The sequence below is a fragment of the Monodon monoceros genome, unplaced genomic scaffold (genome assembly GCF_005190385.1).
Source record: "Monodon monoceros isolate NGI ecotype Baffin Bay Population unplaced genomic scaffold, NGI_Narwhal_1 Super_Scaffold_18, whole genome shotgun sequence".
Lineage (NCBI taxonomy): Eukaryota > Metazoa > Chordata > Mammalia > Artiodactyla > Monodontidae > Monodon > Monodon monoceros.
This window is the reverse complement of record NW_021703774.1, coordinates 164,954,626-164,975,345: the sequence shown is the minus strand read 5'-3', so window position 1 is coordinate 164,975,345 and position 20,720 is coordinate 164,954,626. Positions and strand designations below refer to the sequence as shown.

General features: G+C 37.4%; 1 protein-coding gene across 7 annotated transcripts in view; it reads right to left on the bottom strand.

Annotated features, from left to right (window-relative positions):
* EIF4G3 (eukaryotic translation initiation factor 4 gamma 3) overlaps positions 1-20,720 on the bottom strand; it is a 367,450-nt gene that overhangs the window by 160,426 nt on the left and 186,304 nt on the right. For 4 of the 7 annotated variants that reach the window (XM_029228369.1, XM_029228364.1, XM_029228362.1 and 1 more), the window contains 4 exons: positions 19,643-19,756; positions 16,083-16,115; positions 3,680-3,859; positions 2,769-2,883 (listed from right to left, as the gene is read on the bottom strand). In XM_029228369.1, the coding sequence (XP_029084202.1) occupies positions 2,769-2,883; positions 3,680-3,859; positions 16,083-16,115; positions 19,643-19,756 (442 nt within the window). The remainder of the gene's footprint in view (positions 1-2,768; positions 2,884-3,679; positions 3,860-16,082; positions 16,116-19,642; positions 19,757-20,720) is intronic. The other 3 variants (XM_029228366.1, XM_029228367.1, XM_029228365.1) reach the window with 2 other exon arrangements.

Below are 20,720 nucleotides of genomic sequence, written 5' to 3'. Positions count from 1 at the left end.
CTAACTAGTGACAGGCTTTAAAACTAAAACATATGCCCAAATAACAAAAAGAACCTAAACTTCTATCAGCAGAGAACTAGACTATGATTTATTCTTAAAATGGAATACTACGTAGCTTGAAATTCTATAGGCAATGAAATGGAAAGATGTCCATGAATATGTCGTGAGATGGGGGGAAAAAACAGGAAGTTTTAGAACATTAAAAATAGTATGTGCCCATTTGCATTAAAAATTATTTAAATATGAATGAAAAAAATATGTTTCAATCTGTTAAATCATTATTGCTTTAGGGAGTAAGGAGGGACAAAAATTGGTTATTTCAACTTTTTATGTCCTACATTATTTGTATTTTTCATCAACTTGGTTACTTTCATAATGAAAAACTATCTTAAGATTGTCTTTCTAATCTTAAGGAAACTAGGAAAACAGTGTTTTAATCTAGGTGATGAACTACCTACTCAATGTCTATTGGATCTATGTAAGAATTTCCTGGGGAAGAAAGAATATCTATCAAAAGGAACAGACATCAACAATATCTGAGATACAACTGCACCTCAATCTATTGCTTTTTTGTAAAAATAAATAAATATGGCTTATATATAATAGAAATAAATAAAACCAAAATGTTATAACGCTGTATATACACATCATCAAAATATTTCTCTGCTAGTAAACTCATCTATATTGTTTCCATATATACTGCAGCAGTAGTTTCAAGAGCAAGAAAGAGGGCTGGCACAGACTTATGATGATGATATTTTCTGAGTCAAAAAAACATTTATGTGATCCGTAAATAAACAGTAGACTAAAATTCAGTGAGAAACCTTTCAAAATAATTTTGTAAATTCTAAGATACAATTGCATTCCCTTTGCAACATGGATTTGAAAGAGAAATACTGTTAATTTCAGCATGTTTACTCTGACAGATAATCTCATCTTAAAGTTTTTCTATTCAATAAATTCTAGATAACAACAACAGCCAATTCTACACCTCAAAATAATTTTAGTTGGATTTAAGTTTTCAGAGCAAGTACCAATACAAAGGCACCAGACTTGTGTGAAAACTGTGCCTTAAAGCTAAGTTCAAGGGATGCACAAGTACCTCAACAGTACTGGCAATATTCTATGTTAAAGCTGGGTAATGTGCATATATTATTTTCCTTTTAAACATATGTGTAAACATGTATTGTTCTGGAAATATCAAGTATTTCTTAGTAAAAATACCACTTAATACCACTTTAATAAAGTTAAATAAACATATATATTTGAGACATTTAATGAAGTTTTAAAGTATATCATTTTGAAACAGCAGTTTCACAAGTAACAGAAAGATTTTCCTTTTCTAAAAGAAGTAAAGCTAGTTAACACTTGGCTGCTTTGCCTATTTCACCTCAAAACCTAAAGGAAACCTTCTTGGGTTATTCTAATACCCATCAATTATTCTATAAAGGTTTTTAACTGAGCCACTAATCCCAATGTTAGGAAATAGTTAGTGGATACATGTTTATCTAGGGTGGGTTACCATCTTAAAAGAACAAGTTAAAATTTTAATACGTCCGTGCTGTAATGGAAAAGAGCAATGCTTACTGAATTTTTTTTAAATAATTATTTTTTAATTAATTAACTAATTAATATTTTTGCTGGGTCTTCCCTGCTGCGCACGGGCTTTCTCTAGTTGCGGTGAGCAGGGGCTACTCTTCGTTGCAGTGCATGGGCTTCTCATTGCGGTGGCTTCTTTGGTGCGGAGCATGGGCTCTAGGTGTGCGGGCTTCAGTAGTTGTGGCATGTGGATTCAGTGGTTGTGGCTTGCGGGCTCTAGAGTGCAGGCTCAGTACTTGTGGCGCACGGGAATAGTTGCTCCAATACATGTGGGATCTTCCCGGACCAGGGCTTGAACCCATGTCCCCTGCATTGGCAGGCGGACTCTTAACACTGCACCACCAGGGGAGTCCCCTTACTGAATCTTAAAGTTTAACTTTTCTAGTATTTGCTGATTTTATCACTTATAATTCGCCTTCTAAGGGATTAAACAAGTGTGGTATGTAGTAGAAATTTACTGAATAAAATAAGTAATTTTCATTACTCCTTAGTTTAGTATCAGTTCACACACCAAGTATAAGCTTGGTGCTTGCTTCTCTACATTAAAAATACTTGTAATTTTTCAAGGCATTTCCATTTAACTAATCCTCAAAACCTCCCCATGACACAGATCTTACCAAAATTTTGCAGAAAAGAAATCACAGGTATACTGAGTTAAATTCAGTCATCCCATGTATATTCTCTAAGTGCCTACCAGTCACTGTTCTCTAGGTGCTAGGGATATAGCAGTAAACAAAACAAATAAAATTCCCTGCCTTCGTGGATATTACATTCTAGTGAGAAAACATTAACAAATGTTTTGGTAAATGGTGGTAAATGCTTGGAAAAAAAGAAATCATGGAAGGGAGATAAGGTATATTTATGCATTCAGCAAAAATCCAGCAACAATCTAGGTAATCATGAGCCAGCAGCAGACATCAGACTCTTGAGACATGGGCTTTCTGCAACAGAATTACTTCAGAAGGTGTCATTAACTAAATGCGTTTCTATAATATTCTTTCCTTGTAAGCCGCTCTAAAAAAAAAAAGCTTTCAGGTCAGAACTGTTTGCAACATTTTATTTAAAAATCTTTCACACCACCAAACCTCACTACCTAAACTGACCTGCCAAACAACAAAATGAAATAAGCACAACAAGCTAGCAGAAATTGCCTAATTTTTCATACTTACCATAAGCACTGGGGAAGTCCCCAGGTCCCGGTCCAGGATAAAAAGGACCTGGCCCTGGTGGCTGAACCGGATACTGCTGTGGGGGCCCAACATATGGAGGGCCACTATGACGGTACTGCAAGAGAGGGGTTACAGACGTTTAGGAAGTAACATGAAGGTAGCTTACTATGGAAAAATAAAGGTGTAGGGGTGTGTGTGTGTGTGCGCGCATGTGCGTGTATGTGTGTAAGAGAATCATTTAAAGGAGGTAAAGCCACTTTGTTAAACACGTTCAAAACACCTGCTTGCCATTAAGATGCAATGAGTAGATAAACAACAAGGATTTACTGTATAGCACAGGGAACTATATTCAGTATCTTGTAATAACCTATAATGGAAAAGAATTGAAAAAAATGAATATACATATGTATAACCAAATCACTTTGCTGCACACCTGAAACGAACACAATATTGTATATCAAATATACTTCAATTTAAAAAAAAAGATGTAATGAGGATGAAAGAAACAGTGCGCCTTAGGTAAAGCCATACAGCAAATCAGGGCACAGGCAGACATCAGCTCACTGTAAAATTATTTCAGGCTGATAGCTTTCAATGACACTGAATGGTATTACTGGAACAGGTAGTTACAGACTCTATTTTAGAGCAGCTGGTTGTGGGTAAGGGATTGGGAGAAAGCTAGGATATAAAAACAATTTCTCTATCATCTTAGGAAATTTTAAGAGATGAAGAAATACCTCCTTATGATATTATGAAAAATGACAAAATGGCTTAGGACTTATATCCAACAGAAAAGTTCACACATCACTAAAAACCAAAGCTACCAGCCACCCTCCCTGTTCCCTCTGATGAGAATCTGAGTTAATCCCCACTCTGCTGATGGACCACACGGATCTGAGAGATTACTTTACCTGTGGTATACAGTACTGAGGACCCTGGGGCACTGGGTACGGCATGGGCAGGTGGTTAACCATCATGATGTGCTGATTGGCCTGATACACTGCAGTGGGTGTCTGTGCACCAGGACGAATGGAAGGACTGCTGTTCGGGATGGTAGCTCTAGGAGGCTGTATTTGAGGCCTCTGGAAAAACTGAGGAGGGGAGAAAAAAATATATATATATACTTTTTACAAAGGGCAGTATGTAAATTTTACTATCTTGAGCTTTCTCCTTTTTTCCACTTATAAAAGTCTTATCAACTTGAATTAGAAATACAACATACATAAAGAGAGACTTAATTGCCTATACCTGGGTTCACAAAAAGCATTCCACACGAGGCACAGCCACACCGATTCACGCTTTGGTCAATGCTGTCACTCATTTGAAAACAGTAGGGCAGCCTCACTTTTAAAATGAAATCTCAGCTAATTTAAACTAAAAATTCCACACCATAAATTATTAATTTTAAAATGTGTGGTAAAATATAACAAAAGGGATAGTTGGTATCGCTCTAAAAGTTGTTCTGTTGTATAAAAGCATTGCTTCTTTCATAAAGAGTAGATAGCTCATTATCAACTTATTAAAAATTAAAGTAGTCCCGTAAAAAACTACCATTCAAGTCATTTATAAAATATTTAGAATAACAATAAATCTTGCCGGACATAAAAATCTTCATCTCAGTTTATCAAGGTCAAATTAAACTAAAACCATCTGTAGGGTTGTCACACGCTAATTGTCACATGATACGAAAAGCCTTCATTTTGCCAATAGTGGCAATCTCATACTAAACTGAACCCAATTTTGCTTTCTCAAATAGTTTGCAATAAAAGTGGAAAATCTAGACAGGCTTGAGAACGGTCTGGAAGGAGCACATCTCAAATCTTTCAAATGGTAACCAGTACTTGTGGTTGTTTATGGTTTTCACTGCAGGCTTAAAAGCCTTGAAACAATATACCAATAGTGAATTCCCACCGCGAATGCGTGTATTCATGAGCAGACAGTCAATCTCACTCTAATAATAATAATAGGAGAACAGAGAAATAAAGAGGCCATGCAGAACCAGTAGTTTGTTACCTGGATGGGTCTGAATCCTCCCTTCAATTATGAAGCAAGAAAGCAGCAGGAAACAGAAAGAAAGCCAATGGAAAAGCTTATAGATCAGTAGGAAGGGGTAGGACATAGCATGCAGCTCAACAAAAATATCTTTCTATTTAGTAATAATAGGAGAAGAAAGAAGATTAGAAAATCAGAATGACAATTCTCTACTTGAGAATTCAAGGGCACAAGAAACTGAAGAATCGAATGACATTTAATCAAAAGTAAATAAATCCAGTGGCAAAAATATTCTAATAGTAGCCAAAAGTATTAACAGCTTGACAGGAAATGTATGCTTAGTGGACAAGTACCATTGGAACTACTGATTCCTACTCTTGGCTCTCCCCCATGATATGACTCAGCATTAGTTATTAAGCATCTCTATGATCTGCTCTCCATCTTCAATGGAGATGAGAGTTAACAGTAGAAGTGCCATTTGTTACTTTTAAGTTTGTAAAAGTCCTAAGAAATACCTAGACCTTTCAACTTTTACCAGGCTCCACATGACAGAAACTTGCTCTTTTCAGTTAACCAGGTATATAAGAGGCCACTTATAGCTTTAAAATGGGGAAATATAGTAATACTCTAAAAATGCTGTCTAGCTCCAAAGTCTCTTGAGTTGTCTCACAATTCCAGACATGAGTGTTGCTATTGGTCCAAATAACTGCAAGTTTGACCTTTGGGCCCACTCAGGTCTTATCATGTCCTACTCTTAAGCATCAGGCTACCCACAGGTGGTAGGAAGTAACTTGTCATCTTGTGCTGAATTGGGAGAATTGGGATCCAGTGCCCAAGGCCCATCCCCATTCAGCCCTCATACCCCAAGGGAAAGAAAGCCCTGAAGAGAATAAGTCACAGAAAAGCAACAGACAGTAAGGTATAGCAGGAGAACGAAGTGAATGGGGAAACTACAGAGAGTAGTTGGTGAAGAGGAAAAGAAAATACAAGAGGCAAGGGTGATAACACAGGAACCTGGGCTGGGTCACAATGACAGCAATAGTCTTCAAGTTATCTCCACTGACACAGTTTTGGTGACAGACACAAGGATTTCTGTCATTTGCAACCAGGAACACTGGACTAGTAAACTTTCCAGGCTAGACTTCACTTCTCCTAATTACATAGCAGACAGAATCTATTATTCATCAATGTGAGCTGTGAACACATTTCAGGAATGAACTTAACCATTTTTATAACTCGGTGTATATATCACAGAAGCCACAAAACTGTTACAGGACTCAAGGAAAGGAGGGTCATTCACCTGGCTCAACTTACTGAGCACTACTAGATGTGAGCCACAGTGGATAAAAAGATTAATTCTGTAAGAATCTTTTCCATGAACTCTAGAGGGCAGGCAAGACAAGGAGAGTATCAAACCGATACAGGTGATGATCCACTGTGGTTATATTACCAACAAATTTTGTCAGAGTACTTATTGCCTTAAGACACATGGTGTTACGGAGAGGTGAGGGGGAGAGAGAGAGAGGAAACTAGTCCATTAACTTATGCAGAACAAGAAAAATAGACATGTGTAAAGTTTTCCCATAAATACTTCTCTTACCACTATTTTCCAACTGTTCTGCTGGAATTTTTAACCAGCCTGTCTAGAATAACTGAGATTACATTTTATTCAAGGAGATTTCTGAATAGGATAAGACTGTTTACTTAAGCTGCTCTGAAAGAGAAACAAACAAACGTTTCTAATGATACTCTTAACATCAACATACAGCCAAGCCAGTAAAACACAAAATTTGTGGTTATGTGGACATACCATATTTTTTTAATATAAACTAAGATTTCAGCTTTGAAGCTAAGTAGAAACTTGTATTAAACAGGAACACTAAATAACAACAATGAAGATTCATATAGTACTTTAAGCTACCAGGTACCACTCTAAGCACTCCACATGTATCAATATATTAAGTTATCCTCACAACAAACCTCTAAGGCAGGTACTATTTTTAACACCACCATTAGACATGTGGGGAAACTGAGGGACAGGGAGATTAAGTAACTTGCTAAAGGTCTGCCATGTGTACTTTAAACACATTCAGGTTCTGGGCCTGTACTTTTAACTGTTACACACTCTAACTCTCATGAAATGGAACACTCCTCATAATTTCAAACAAGTGACATCAGTCAGAAGAAATCTTTTCTTTTCAAAGGCTGAAGGGATGTGGGAGGACGTTTATCTAACTACACTGATGGGTAGCAGATCCCTCAATCGTAATTGATTTCTGGTAAGAAAAACACTCCATCAGTCACCTCATGAAATTCATGTTTATCATTCAGGAAAACAAATTTCTCCTACCTACAAGATTCTAATTCTCTATCTCCCTTGGAGTAACTGAAACTTGTTCATATGCTTTTTTATCCTTGGTACATTTAACAGGCCTACTTTTACTCAACTTCACTGCACTAAGATTTTTACTATGAAAGGCTACTTGGAGCTTGTCTTTCCCTTTATAAAGTACACCATCTCTCTCTCTCTCTCTCTCTCTCTCTCTCACTCACTCTCACTCACACAAACACACACACACACACATGAGGTTCTAATATCTCCAGGACTAGAAAAGGTGTAATGGTTGGACATGCAAAGAAATAAAAAGAAATGGATTCTCTTTTTTGTACTCCCTCCTAACCATTCAATTGTAAATACAGAATTAGATTTAATAGTCGGTAGGCATGGCAGCAAACCACAGCTTATTGAAAAGAGTGTGTGGATGTGAACAGGCTTTCCCAAACTGCTTGCAATGCTTCTGAATCCTTTTTCCTCTCCACTGAGTACTGAAGAATCATTAAAAGAATCAAACTATCCTGTTTTGGAAGGACAGTACAGGCCATTTAGTCTAACCATATACCTAAAGTTTGAATCTCTTATATGACATGCCTTTGAGGTTATGAGACTTTAGCAACTCAGGACACAGTTCCATTTCATTGTTAAATGGAGTTCTGACACTGCAAGAGTCTCTCCTTCTACTGGCTCCAAATCTATCCCTCTGTATCATCTACCCTCTCGTCTGACATCTATCCCCCCAAAATCACATCAAAGTCAAATCCTTCCTCTCCAGGAGTGACAAACCTCTGAGTTATCTGAAGACTGCCATCACTGCCAACTTACACATCACCATTTTTTGTTCCAAGCCAATCACCACCCTCCACCCCCTCTCCCTCCAACCAAGATTTTTAAATTCCCTAACCAGCTAACTCTTTTTTCTCAATCTTCTCCCACTGTTCAAAGTTCTCAAAGTAGAGAGCCAAACCTAAATATCCAGGTCTGCCCAGACCATACCAGGCCCTCATTCAATCAGTATCTGTTGCTGAGTAAAGAAACAATATATCTCTTTTATTCTGGCCAACTCTGTTTCCATTAATGAACAAGAATCACAGGATCACAGGAGCTCTTTTGTCAACCACATTTTACTACCAATTAGTACTGAGTTACAATCATCTAAAATTCTTTAATATTCTTTATATATAACCTGGCGGTAAGTCATGCTCTTCATTTCTGTGTGTACTCTTAAAGTTGTGTTTTGAAGTTCATATAGGAATCTAGTGTTTTATTCCTTTGAAAATTTATCTAGCTAATTTCAACCCATCATTTCAGATTACACAGATTTTTTTTTTTGGATTCTAAATATATCATGCGATATCAAAACTACATGACCATCGGCAAATTTGACAGGCATGGCATTAATCCAAGTCACAGATAAAAGATGCTGAAACGGGACAGGTAAGGAGAAAAGAACCTTGTACAACGTATCATTTCAAAACTGGATTTCAATCTGTTTAGTCTTTTATCTTTCAATGGTCCACTAGTATGCCAGGAAAACAGCAGAGGAAGATGACAGCCCTCATTTGAGGTGGTACTTTGGGTAGCTCCAAAGGGCTAGGATACATTTAAAACAGTGGGTGAATTTATAGGGTACTTAAGATTGCTGACCTTCACAGAAACACTCTAGAAGCAAGAAGGAAAAAGTTACCTCTTGGAAAATCCTTCTAAAGACGCAGTAATTATAGCTTTACCAAAGTTTCCTGGCCAATAACAATGGTAATAAATGCTTTTTGAAGATGCTGTTAATTTTTTTTGGCCATGCTGTGCAGCTTGCAGGATCTTAGTTCCCCAACCAGGGATTGAATCCAGGCCCTGGCAGTGAAAGCACCTAGTCCTAACCACTGGACCACCAGGGAATTACCCAGATGCTATTAATTAGAATATATCATTTTCTCATGACTTTGCTCTCTCGAATCATCAAAAGACAAAAATATCTCTAAAAAACTATATAATAACCAGAAATTCTTTGAAAAACACCTATTCATTTTCAGTAACCAGGAAAAATCTTATTCAATCACATTAGTTCTTCCTATGTCAAAAACCACTGAGTACTTATTAATTTGCAAAGCAATAAAAACCATATGAAAAATATGTTTCTGAAATCCCCAGCTTTTTGCATATATAGTTCAACCTACTGGAGGGGTAAACAGTAAGAATCTCAATTAAGAATTTGTTAGGTTGGGACTTTCCTGGTGGCACAGTGGTTAAGAACCTGCCTGCCAATGCAGGGGACACGAGTTCAAGCCCTGGTCTGGGAAGATCCCACATGCCGCAGACCAACTAAGCCCGTGCGCCACAACTACTGAAGCCCGCACTCCTAGAGCCTGTGCTCCGCAACAAGAGAAGCCACTGCAATGAGAAGCCCGCACACCGCAACGAAGAGTAGCTCCCGCTCGCCAAAACTAGAGAAAGCCCACGCACAGCAGCTAGAGAAGACCCAACGCAGCCAAAAATAAATTAATTTAAAAAAAATTTTTAGGTTAATATCTTTAAAAAAAAATTAAGTACTTAAGAAAAATGTTAGTGCTATGGTTTTCTGACAAGTTAGAAAGGGACAAGTAGTAAAGAGTCCACATAATGGGATATCATTCAAGTATCAATCAGATATTCTGCTGACTTACAACAATTTATAATGAAGGTTATTCATGTAAAATTCTTTGTTTTCCTGCATGGTAACACATATTATCACATAATTTAGTTTCACTAAGAATTAGGAAATGTAAGCCCTATAGCTGAACTGTCCAACAGGTAGCCACTAGCCACATTTAGTTACTTAAATTAAATTTAATTTAAAATTCAGTTCTTCAGCCACAATGCACAATTCAAGCACTCAATAGTTACATGTGGCTAGTAGCTATTACAGTGAACAGCACAGATACAGAAGAGTTTCTTCATCACAGAAAGTTCTATCAGACAGTGTTACCGTAGAGGATTATGTCAGATGGAGGAAAGAAACCCTTAAGGATTCTGTCAGGAAGAAGAAAGTGTTCTATCAGATCATAATGCAGAGTCTGGGAAACAAGCATCCTTGGAGAACACTTCATTCATAGGTAAAAATAGCTTGGGAAAGGGGAAAGGTAGGCTGTCTCACTGCTAAAGGAAACTGACACTTATCAAGGGCCTATTATGTGTCAGGCACTGTGACAGGCTGGTACTTTTATTCGCCACAATACCCTTAGGAAACATTGTTATTATAACACCTCAATATAACATCATTTGTAAGCATATTTTATCCATTTCACAGATAAGAAAGCTGAAGTCCAAGGTTAGTCTGCAGAAAAGGTTAGACTGAATCCCAGTTATGCCAACTCCCAACCTATATTTTCTTCACTGTCTCTGCTGCAATCCTACAACTCCTTGTGAGAAAGGCACCAGATAAAACTGCCCATCACTGGCCTACATCAAGCTCTGAAAAATACAAGAGTTCTGGTGATGAGGCTGCATAGATGCTTGGCCAGATTTCCTATCCATTAAATGCCAGGTCCTGATATGCCAGGTCTGGCCCCAGAGGCAAACCCAAAGCCTTCATTTATTTTATTTTCCACATCTAAGAAAATGTCTAGAGCAATACAAATATTTCTCTACCAAGGACTAGGACTTCAAATGTAACAGCACAACTTGGAGAACAGAAACCTTTAGAGGTCATAATTGGAGGGAGGGGATAAACATAAGCCAGCTGTTTCTTTTTTTTTAAATCTTTTTGCAGAAAGAACCAAACTACAATAGGAAAACATGCATAGTTTCAATGCTTGCCCCAGGTAACATACTCCTTGATGCCAAACACTGTTTTTTTATGAAGCTTATTATTTGTTTAAGCTAAATCCAATTAATTTGAACATTATGTGAACTAAAATCACGTATCAACATACTGCAAAATGTTTTTGTTCCACAAACACTTTAAAATACCAATTCCCTGGTTTCCCTCATAATGCAAAGACTATTCAGCCATAGTGTGTAACCAACGCTTGCTATTTCTTGTGAAATCCAAAAGTAAAATAAGGACAGGAACATAAGTAACTTTAAACCACAATTACACAAACTTCAATGACCAAAGACATGAAATTAGTAACACAAGCCAGAACTACATTATACCAAGTCACTTGTTTTAATTCTGGGTGTACGTTCTGTTCTTTCAGTTTCTAATTACCTTGGGATTTTCAAATATCAGAATAAAAATAGTTGACACATTTCTAAAGCCAAGAGTGTTCTGCATATAAAATAACTTAGGACTACTTTCTTTTACCTTTGAAGAAAACTGTATTCTAAGCTAAAGCTCTCTTCAGATTATAAAATGCAAAAAGAACAGAACATCCTTATTAATCTAAAGAAACCCTGCAAAAGCCAAAAATTAACTGTACCAGGAAGATGATGTGGCTGACATAATACTAATTAGAACTTGATATCCCTGACCTGAGGGACTCAAAAAGAGCCCTGGTTGGCCACACATAAAGATCATCTAAATAAAAGCAGTTCCAAGAAACATACACGTCCTGTAGCAGTTTCTTGGTTGTATTAAACTAAAAATGTTTACCATCCAAAATCTTGCTATTTGTCTCATTTCAATTCTGATAACTTCATTTTACAAAGAGAAAATATATAGGTTCTAGATCACTAGATTATTAGTTTTCTTTCCCCAAGCAATTACCTTCAGATAGCTCATCTAAATAACTACTGATTTTTTTTTTTTTGCCTCATTTTGCCAACTAAAAATTGGCACCTGCCATCTGCCTCTGCAAGGATTAAATCACAAGCTGCTGCAGCCGCTGACCTTCAGCACCCCCTGAGAGGAGCTCAGGTGGAGAGCAGGAATGAGGCCCTCCGTGCTCTGGGGGAAACTGGCGGAACAGGCCTTTAGATAGATACTTTCAGGAGAAGATTTTATGAGCCCAGTACTTGCATCTCCTCAAATCTAGAAAAGCACTAAAATCATTCATGGTGACGTCTGTTCCTCGTGACGAGCAGTAACCTCCACGAGACTAGCAGCAACCTTCTGCAAAAAAATGTGTGCTTGATTACATGTACTCCTCCTTCACCAAGATCACATATATAACTGACCTTCCCCCCCCCCTACCTCTTTGGGGGAGTTTCTCAGAGCTATCTGAGATGCTGTCTCCCAGGCTACAGTCCTCATTTTGCCCCAAATAAAACTGAACTCACAACACTCACCTTGTGCATTATATTCAGTCAACAGTTTATAGAACCAAGTGTTACTAAACATCCACGAGAAGTTATGTATTTACTATGGGACTTTAGAATCATCAATCATAGGAAACATCATCCAGCATCAAATTATTTTGTAAAAAAAGTAAGATCAAAGCATGAAAGGACATATGATTGGAAAGGTAGTCACTGATGAATAATGTAATAAAGGAGAAATGAGAAATCTATTCACTAATTCTAACTAGTCAAGACTAACTCTAACCCTTGACTTAATTCCTTCTGGCCAAAGCAAACAGCCGTAGGTGAAAAAACCATCTGGGCCTTCAACTTTGAGTCTTAATCACAACAAACTAAAAATATCCCAGGACAAAGATGTTTTCCCTTAAAAAATGTATTTTCTGTATACCACCCAACTTTTGTTATCAACTGTATTGCTTTCATTATGCAAGCCTCTATATGTCTTGTTTTGTATTATGAGCATGAATCCATGCTTCTCCATGAACCTCTTAGGGTTTAGGTCTCTATTTGGCTTAGGTTTGAGGAGAAGATCTCTTAAATACAGACTTCGGCCAGGGATTCTTAAATGGGAAATAGCATCACCTCCACAGAGTGTATCTGGAAATGTAGGAAGGTGTATTTTGTTGTTTTTTTAAATTGTCACTGGGGGAATTCCACTGGCATGTATGGCCCAAAAGTTGCTAAAGGAACTGCAACATACAGGGCAGATTTTCATAACTGGTTATTCCATCCAAAATGCCAATACCAACTCCACAGGGAAATAAGCCGAACTGGCTCCTACATTCACGGATACAAGACAGCAAATTCTTCCTAACAGTGTACTCCATGCTGCTCCACAACACTGGTTCAACTGCATGCTCCTCGGCAGTGTCACTTCAACCACACTCTCCCCTTCTCTATTTCTCCAAGGTAGCTACTACAGCAGCCGGAGCCAAGGCTATGTATTTCCTTACTCACTTAATTCTGTGAGGTATAAGGAAAAGAATTTTAATTGTATTTAGGAAGGAAGAATACCAGAGTAAAAGCGGCCAGCTACCCGAAGTTTCTGTATCCAAAAGCAATGCTCTGGATTTATGCTGCATCTCAAGAACCCATCTTCAAGAACTAGCGTGGGGGGCTTCCCTGGTGGCGCAGTGGTTGAGAGTCCGCCTGCCGATGTAGGGGACACGGGTTCGTGCCCCGGTCCAGGAAGATCCCACATGCCGCAGAGCAGCTGGGCCCGTGAGCCATGGCCGCTGAGCCTGCGCGACCGGAGCCTGTGCTCCGCAACGGGAGAGGCCACAACAGTGAGAGGCCGGCGTACCGCAAAAAAAAAACCCAAAAAAACTAGTGTGGGTTTCTTGCTAATAGATAAATAATAAATATATATACATATATAGTTCTACTTTTTTAATGGTTGAAACATGCTGTAATTTCACAAGCATCATCCTACAAATAAATGAAGGATAATCTGCCAATACTTTTCTTTGAGACATATTACACATGAAAAATTATTTCAGCATAGAAATTAACCTTTTCTCAGGAAGATTTCTTACAGTTTCCCTTGGTTGTTGGAATTAAATAAAGACAAAATGTATCACAAACCTTTAGGCTCAGAAGAAAGTTTTAAAAAGTAGATTTTCCCGGGCTTCCCTGGTGGCGCAGTGGTTGAGAATCTGCCTGCCAAGGCAGGGGACACGGGTTCGAGCCCTGGTCTGGGAGGATCCCACATGCCGCAGAGCAACTAGGCCTGTGAGCCACAACTATTGAGCCTGCGTGTCTGGAGCCTGTGCTCCGCAACAAGAGAGGCCGCGATAGTGAGAGGCCTGCGCACCGCGATGAAGAGTGGCCCCCGCTTGCCGCAACTAGAGAAAGTACTCGCACATCAACGAAGACCCAACACAGCCAAAAATAAATAAATTTAAATAAATAAATTTTTTTTAAAAAGGCACACCTGGTATTCTTAAAAAAACAAACAAACAGATTTTCCCAAAGATGACAATATATAAAGGCTTAAACACAACTTCCCTATCTGAGGACCACTGCAACTGAACCCAAGTAATAGAAACAGCCTTATATGAAAGAGCTCAGAAACCTTTTTACTGAATGACTAGTTTCTTTTTACTCTGCTTCTTGAACAGAGATCTTCCAACTTTCTGTCAGGAGTAACTGGCTTTACCCCTGACTGAAATGCTAACCCTGCCTTTTTTATGGCCCTTGACTAGATCTGTTACCAAAAAAATGTATAATCAATCTTTTTACCTCAGAGATTATCTATTTTTTTAATTATTAGTAATCTTATCCCCTAGATTCGTAGTATATGTCACTCTGCTAATCATTTTATTTGTATTATCTCATTTATTCTTCACATTAGTCCTGAGAGGGTATTGATACTGTCCCCATTTTACAGATGAGAAAACTGAGGCTGAGAGCAGTAAGTAGATTGCCCAAGAACATCCAGTTAATAAGGAAGAGTTAAATCTAGGTCTAGCTGACATCAAAGTCCAAGCTCTTAAAGTATTTTAACTATGCTATCTCTATCAAGTAAAAGATACCCCTGAGTTTTCTTTATCAAATCCAAAGAATTGCCATCTACTTCATACAACCACCTCTGAGTTCTCCTGCAAAATGTCTTTAACACCTCAGAATCTGCTTGGCTTTTACATCGTCCAAATTGGAAAGACTGTATTTTGAGAAGTAGAGCTTTGTATTAAATCACTGCTACATAATGAAAGGCTTCAATTAAACAATAACCATTTACTCAGTAATAAGAATTCTAAATACGATACCACAGGTAAACGCTGGTAATATTCCTCTCATTTTATCAAACCATACCAAGTTGCATGACGATATTAAAAATAGCCAACCCTTCCTGGCTGCTTATTTTATGGTAGCTGACTTACATATATTATCTGTGATGTAAAGGGTATTTACCCCATTTTACATATGAGGAAACTGAGGCTCAGAAAAAGAACTGCTTAACTCAGCTGGTAGGTTACACAGCAGACTGGTAATATAAACCCAGGTCTATCAGATTTAGAATTTAGTAGGCTCTTTCTACTACAGAATGAGAAAATGTTTCAGAACACTTTGGGGAAAAAACTCTGCAAGTCTTTTTCTTTCTCCCAAGCCATCCCTTCTAGTATATTCCTGCTAAATAAACTAGTGTCTGCATATACATTTTTGAAATTTTAATTTATACAATTACTTCATTTAAAAGAACAAATAGGCTAAAAATATTAAAACTAAATAAGGTATCTATTTTCTATATATCCTAAGAATAAAGATAATTCTATGCAGCAAATGAATGTATATTATTGTTAATGAATCTGTTATTAGGTCTAAGTTAGTAACTGAGATTAAGTGGTTTTAGAAATACTAATGCTATTTTATACACATCAATACAAGTTACATCAGGATGTTAACAGAAAACCCTTAGAATGTTGCCTATTCCATTCAGTTAAATTTAAACTTAATACAGGTATCCACAAAATCTGTAATGGCTTAATATATCTAAACATTTTCAAGGTCCTCTAAATTCAGAGCAATTATTTTTTGGAAAGTAAAAAAACTCTATTATTTTTAAACTGTGTAATAAACAGAAGGAAATTGGTTTGTTAATAACAAAATGCTGTGAAATACAAAAAGAAGTGCATTACCTCAGACCGAAGCTACTCCGGAAAAGACTGGTTTGAGTGGGTCCATGGAATGGCAGCATTCTAAGAGTCAGAAACTACTAAAGCCCCCACCTATTAGTTAAGGGTAATAGTGAAGGGGCAAGGGTACAGTACCTGATGATGGGCAGGTCGAGGCCCCGCTGCAAACTGAGAAAAGGAGGGAAAACAAACACAAAAGGAAAGGCACAAAGAGTCAGAAACACCACAACAAAAACCAAAATGTCACACATTATGCCAAAAGAAATAAAACCCACAAGAAAAAAAAAACACAAACAGTCAAAGCTTTGCTGCAGGACAGTGACAGACAGGTACTGAGAGTCAAGAGGTTAACACCTCTACCAGAAATAGTTTGCCATTTATCAGCTGGGAGAGAAACAGCTAAGCTGTTAGGCACATAAAGGTGCTTCTCTGATAGGAATTTTTTTAAACCCTAAAATAAAGCAAAAGAAAGTTTGAAACACTAAGTGGTTATATTAAGACAAACATATGAAAAGTCAACTATGCTTATGCAAGTGATATAACTAGAGGGAATGAGAAATGCTTTTACATTACAAGAAATAGCCAGGAGGTAATTATAATGTCCAGCAGAAAATAAAGAATGTAATAGGATGGATTTCAAATTTACTTAAGTTAAATGGATATCTCACACATGAAATGGAAATTTCAGTATCTTCCTTTGTTTCTTGGAGTTAAAGATTAAAATTTATCTATTCTAAATATATAAGCATATATAAATATATATATATTTATGATATATAAATATATGTAAATATATAAATAATTATATATATTTAAATTCAATTAACTAGTAATGTTTAATACCAGGCATATGAAAGCGAACAGTAGTAAAGAACATCATTCTGTAACATTAGTAATCAAAGCGGTACTATTATAAGCTCAAGAAGAAAAAAAGAGTAAAAGAAGTCAAATCTCTCAATTACTATTTATAAACAACAGCACAAGACTGTATACATGTACCTACTGCTATCTGATATTGAGAATAAAAGCCAAAGAAAACCTAACTTCTTAGGTAAATCATAGAGTACTTGAAAGCAGGTAATACATATTCCAACTCTTACTTTCACTAACTTAGAATGGAAGAAAAAGCTTTTTCACCCATCAAATTTTAAATACAAAATCTCTAAGATCAAATAATTCTTCATCAGAGCAAAACGGGGCTTCCAAAGTGATTTTACTAAAAAGAACAGAGGAATTACTCGGGCCCGTAGAGTCATGTACTGGCTACCTACACATTAACTACTGAAATGTTAACCACCCTCTTTAACAGTTAACAGAAAATATTTAGTGAGCAGTTTTGAATGCAAACCTTACAAGGATTTTACTTAAAACATTTAATAAGCTAAAATACATATTTTCCTTCAGTTGTTTGAGCCTTCCTTCCGTTAGCTCATTATAATGGGTTATCCAGACTGAAGATGAACTAAGAAACAAACCCTCATACTCAGAATTTAAGTTACCCACAATAGCATATGCAAGAGATTTGGAATTATTTCCTCCACTGCCATTACTTAATATAAAAAATTTTCAAGAAATTGCAGTGGGTCACAAGCCACAATGTAGGAGATGACTGAAGACAGCTCTATCAAGAATTTACCTTAGAAGCTAAAATGTATACCTATTATTTAAGTAATGAAAAGTACCTTAACATATTTTGAAGTTATTCAATACAACTTAATGAGCTCTCCATGACCTGTACGATTAAAGTGTGTTAGCTAGCCATTATATCTGCTAACAACCATTGTAAAATAGTTTTTCAGAATGATGATAATGGCAGCTACTGTTCTTGCAGAACATTTTCTCTTCAAAGAAACTGATGTCTTACATTTTCAGTTTTCCAACTATGAAAAGAACACAGATCAAACCTCTACTATGGACATCAAGCTTCAAGAATAGGTTAATACCACCCAGGTGGTATTAAAGTGGGGGGGCGGGTAGAAGTGAGATGTTTCTTCATGACACTTTTGAAGGAAATGGGAGAAGGGCCACGTTAAAAAATTAACCTTAGTACGGTAGTACCTGTCTTATCACTGTTCCACAGAAAGGCCCCATTTCTAAGGCTCTAAAATAAAAGTTGAAACTTTATATATTTGGAATGTTCCAGTCAAAAGAGAATTTTCTATGAGCAAGAGGAGTACCTTATAAAATTACACATATATTAAAAAAAAAAAAGTTAGTGGGAAAGTACCCTAGTCTATTTTGCACTAGTCACCATTGGCTATTGAGTTTTTCATTTGTAATGACAATAGTCTTAATCCTATGGGTAACTGTAAGCAACAGAACAAACTGTAGTCGCTGCTGGCTCATATTAAAAATAGAAACTTTTGTTTCTTTTTTCTTTTTCTTTTCTTTTTAAAGAGGGGTCTTTAAGATGGTGAGGACTGTAGATATTAAGGAAAGCAATCTTCTGTGAACTTGGATCCAACGTTAATGCCACCCACTCACCCACCCACCCACTCACTCTTCTGTGCACAGTTGGTAACTGAGCATGGCCAACATATATTGATATAACTTTGGCACTTAGCACCACAGAATATAAAAATAACCAATGGTTACAGGTTACTGCAAAAGCCAAACTGTCCCCCTCTCCCGATTAAGCATTCAATAGTTTCACTATTTTGGAAGCTATTTAAAAAAAAATTACAGTTTAAAGGGTTCCAATACAACCAGAAAATGGAACATATAGGTAGCTTATCACTATTTTTTTTACTTTTAAACAAGACTTTCAACAATATAAATTTAACTAAGATACTAAGTATCAAGTAGAAATACAGGCACAAAGATCACCTCAAGGAGGGAGGGGGGCCACTTGAAGCCAGTTGGATTGCAAAGGCAGCTGTCCAGGAAAGAACAGAGAAGCCTAAACTGTGCAATTGCCAATGGCCCATTAATGCAGAAATAGAACGGAGTAAGCTTTAGCTGCTCTACAAAGCCATGGGAAGAGTCCCTTCCTTAGTGCAACAGCTTACCTCTCCTCACCAGTTGGGATAGCTGTGGGATGGATGAGACTAGACTATGGCAACTTGGGATGTCAGAAGAAATGCAATCCTGCCAAATTCCAAACCCAACTTCACCCTCCCAGCACCAACACAAATGAAGCAAAGAAAACTGGACCCAAAACAACAAGCAAGAGTAGTGTGGGGTCTGCTAGTCTTGCACTTGTTTTGGGGTATGTAATGGAATGTTATGTGTGTGGTTTTTAGTAATGGGGGTGGTAATGGTCACTAGCAGAGCAGATGGTAAAAATTGCATAGAGGATAGTGTCTGAAGAGTTTATGACCACAGAAAAATGGCTGACAACTATAGACAGTTTTCCCCTTGATATTCAATTATAAAATGGAAAGAGGGAAAAAGAAGCCTTGAAATTTATCTTTTAAAATCAAATTCATCTGCAAGGGATATCCCTCTTCAAGTTTAAAATAAAGAAGAATCTAAACCCCAAATTACTCCTGTCTAATTCCCAATAGAGAAGACCCACCCAATTTGTTATTCTTTTCCCCACTATGCCTGGCAAAAACTGCCATGCTAGGTTAGACTTTCAGAGAGGAAGCAATCAGTGCATTTGTGTTCATCAGCCAATAAATGGATGTGGTCAAAAATAATGAGTGCCAGAGGCACCACTGCCTGCAAGAAGTACAGTTTGTTATATTGCTTACAATGCAGTATTTTATCCAGCCTCTTCCAGCCAAGGACCTGTAAACGGGAGTCTGTTCCAAAACCTTCCTCCTCTTCCAGTTGTCTGTGCAATGTATTGGCACTGTTCTGCTGGGCTGTCAAAAAAACTGGTTTAGAGATGCAGCTCTTCAGTCAGGTTTTGCGCCAGTTCTAACCATGTAAATTTAATTTTCTTTTATTTTTCCCCCAAAATTATAAAAGGGGTAAAGGGGTAAAAAGGGCCATAGAATCCTTTGCAATAAGAGCTTACCACAACGTTCCATGTTTAATGATTAGAACTGGGGCCTATCTAAATTAATCTGGTGAGCTCTCAGGCCCATTCCAAGTAGTCAAGTGTCCACATTCCCAAACCACTCTCAGAACAAAACTTGCATCAGACATCTTGTTGACCATTTCGGCAAAAAAACCCAAAAAACAAACAAAAAAACCCAGACAAGCAAACGGCCAACTAGGACCAAAGTCCCACCTCCTTAGAATGGTTCCACCCCCTGGGAAGAACCAGGATCTAAGAACAGGTATTGGAAAAGAGGGTAATAGGGAAAAGGAAGGTAGGAGGAGGATAAGAAAGAGATTACATTTTGGTGAAGTCTGTGATCTCCTAGTTCTTTGAGCAATTCTATCACATATTTCAATATTCCTAAATTCATGCATAAAACCAAATGAACAGGAGCTAATGCAATGAAATATTCCTGTACTACAGGCGAAAAAGCAAAGGTGGAGAACCAAAAGAAGATCCCTGTATTCTGAGGAAAACACAGAGCTGAGATACAAGTAGGGGTGTGAGAGACAATGTGAGATGTTACAGAAGCACCTTCTAGCAAAAACTAATCATGCAGGGCAGGAAACAACATTCTAAGGAATGGACAGCTGAAGCCACTGTACACTTGTGTGAAACAGAAGGATGAACCTTGAGTAAATTCTCAGTCTCTGCAATACTTATTGCAATCCATGTAAAAGATGAGCAAAGAGGATGATAGCATTTACACTTGTATGACAATTTATTTAGCGTCTGAAGAAATAAATACACTATTGGTGTAAGTCATGCATATGTCCACACAG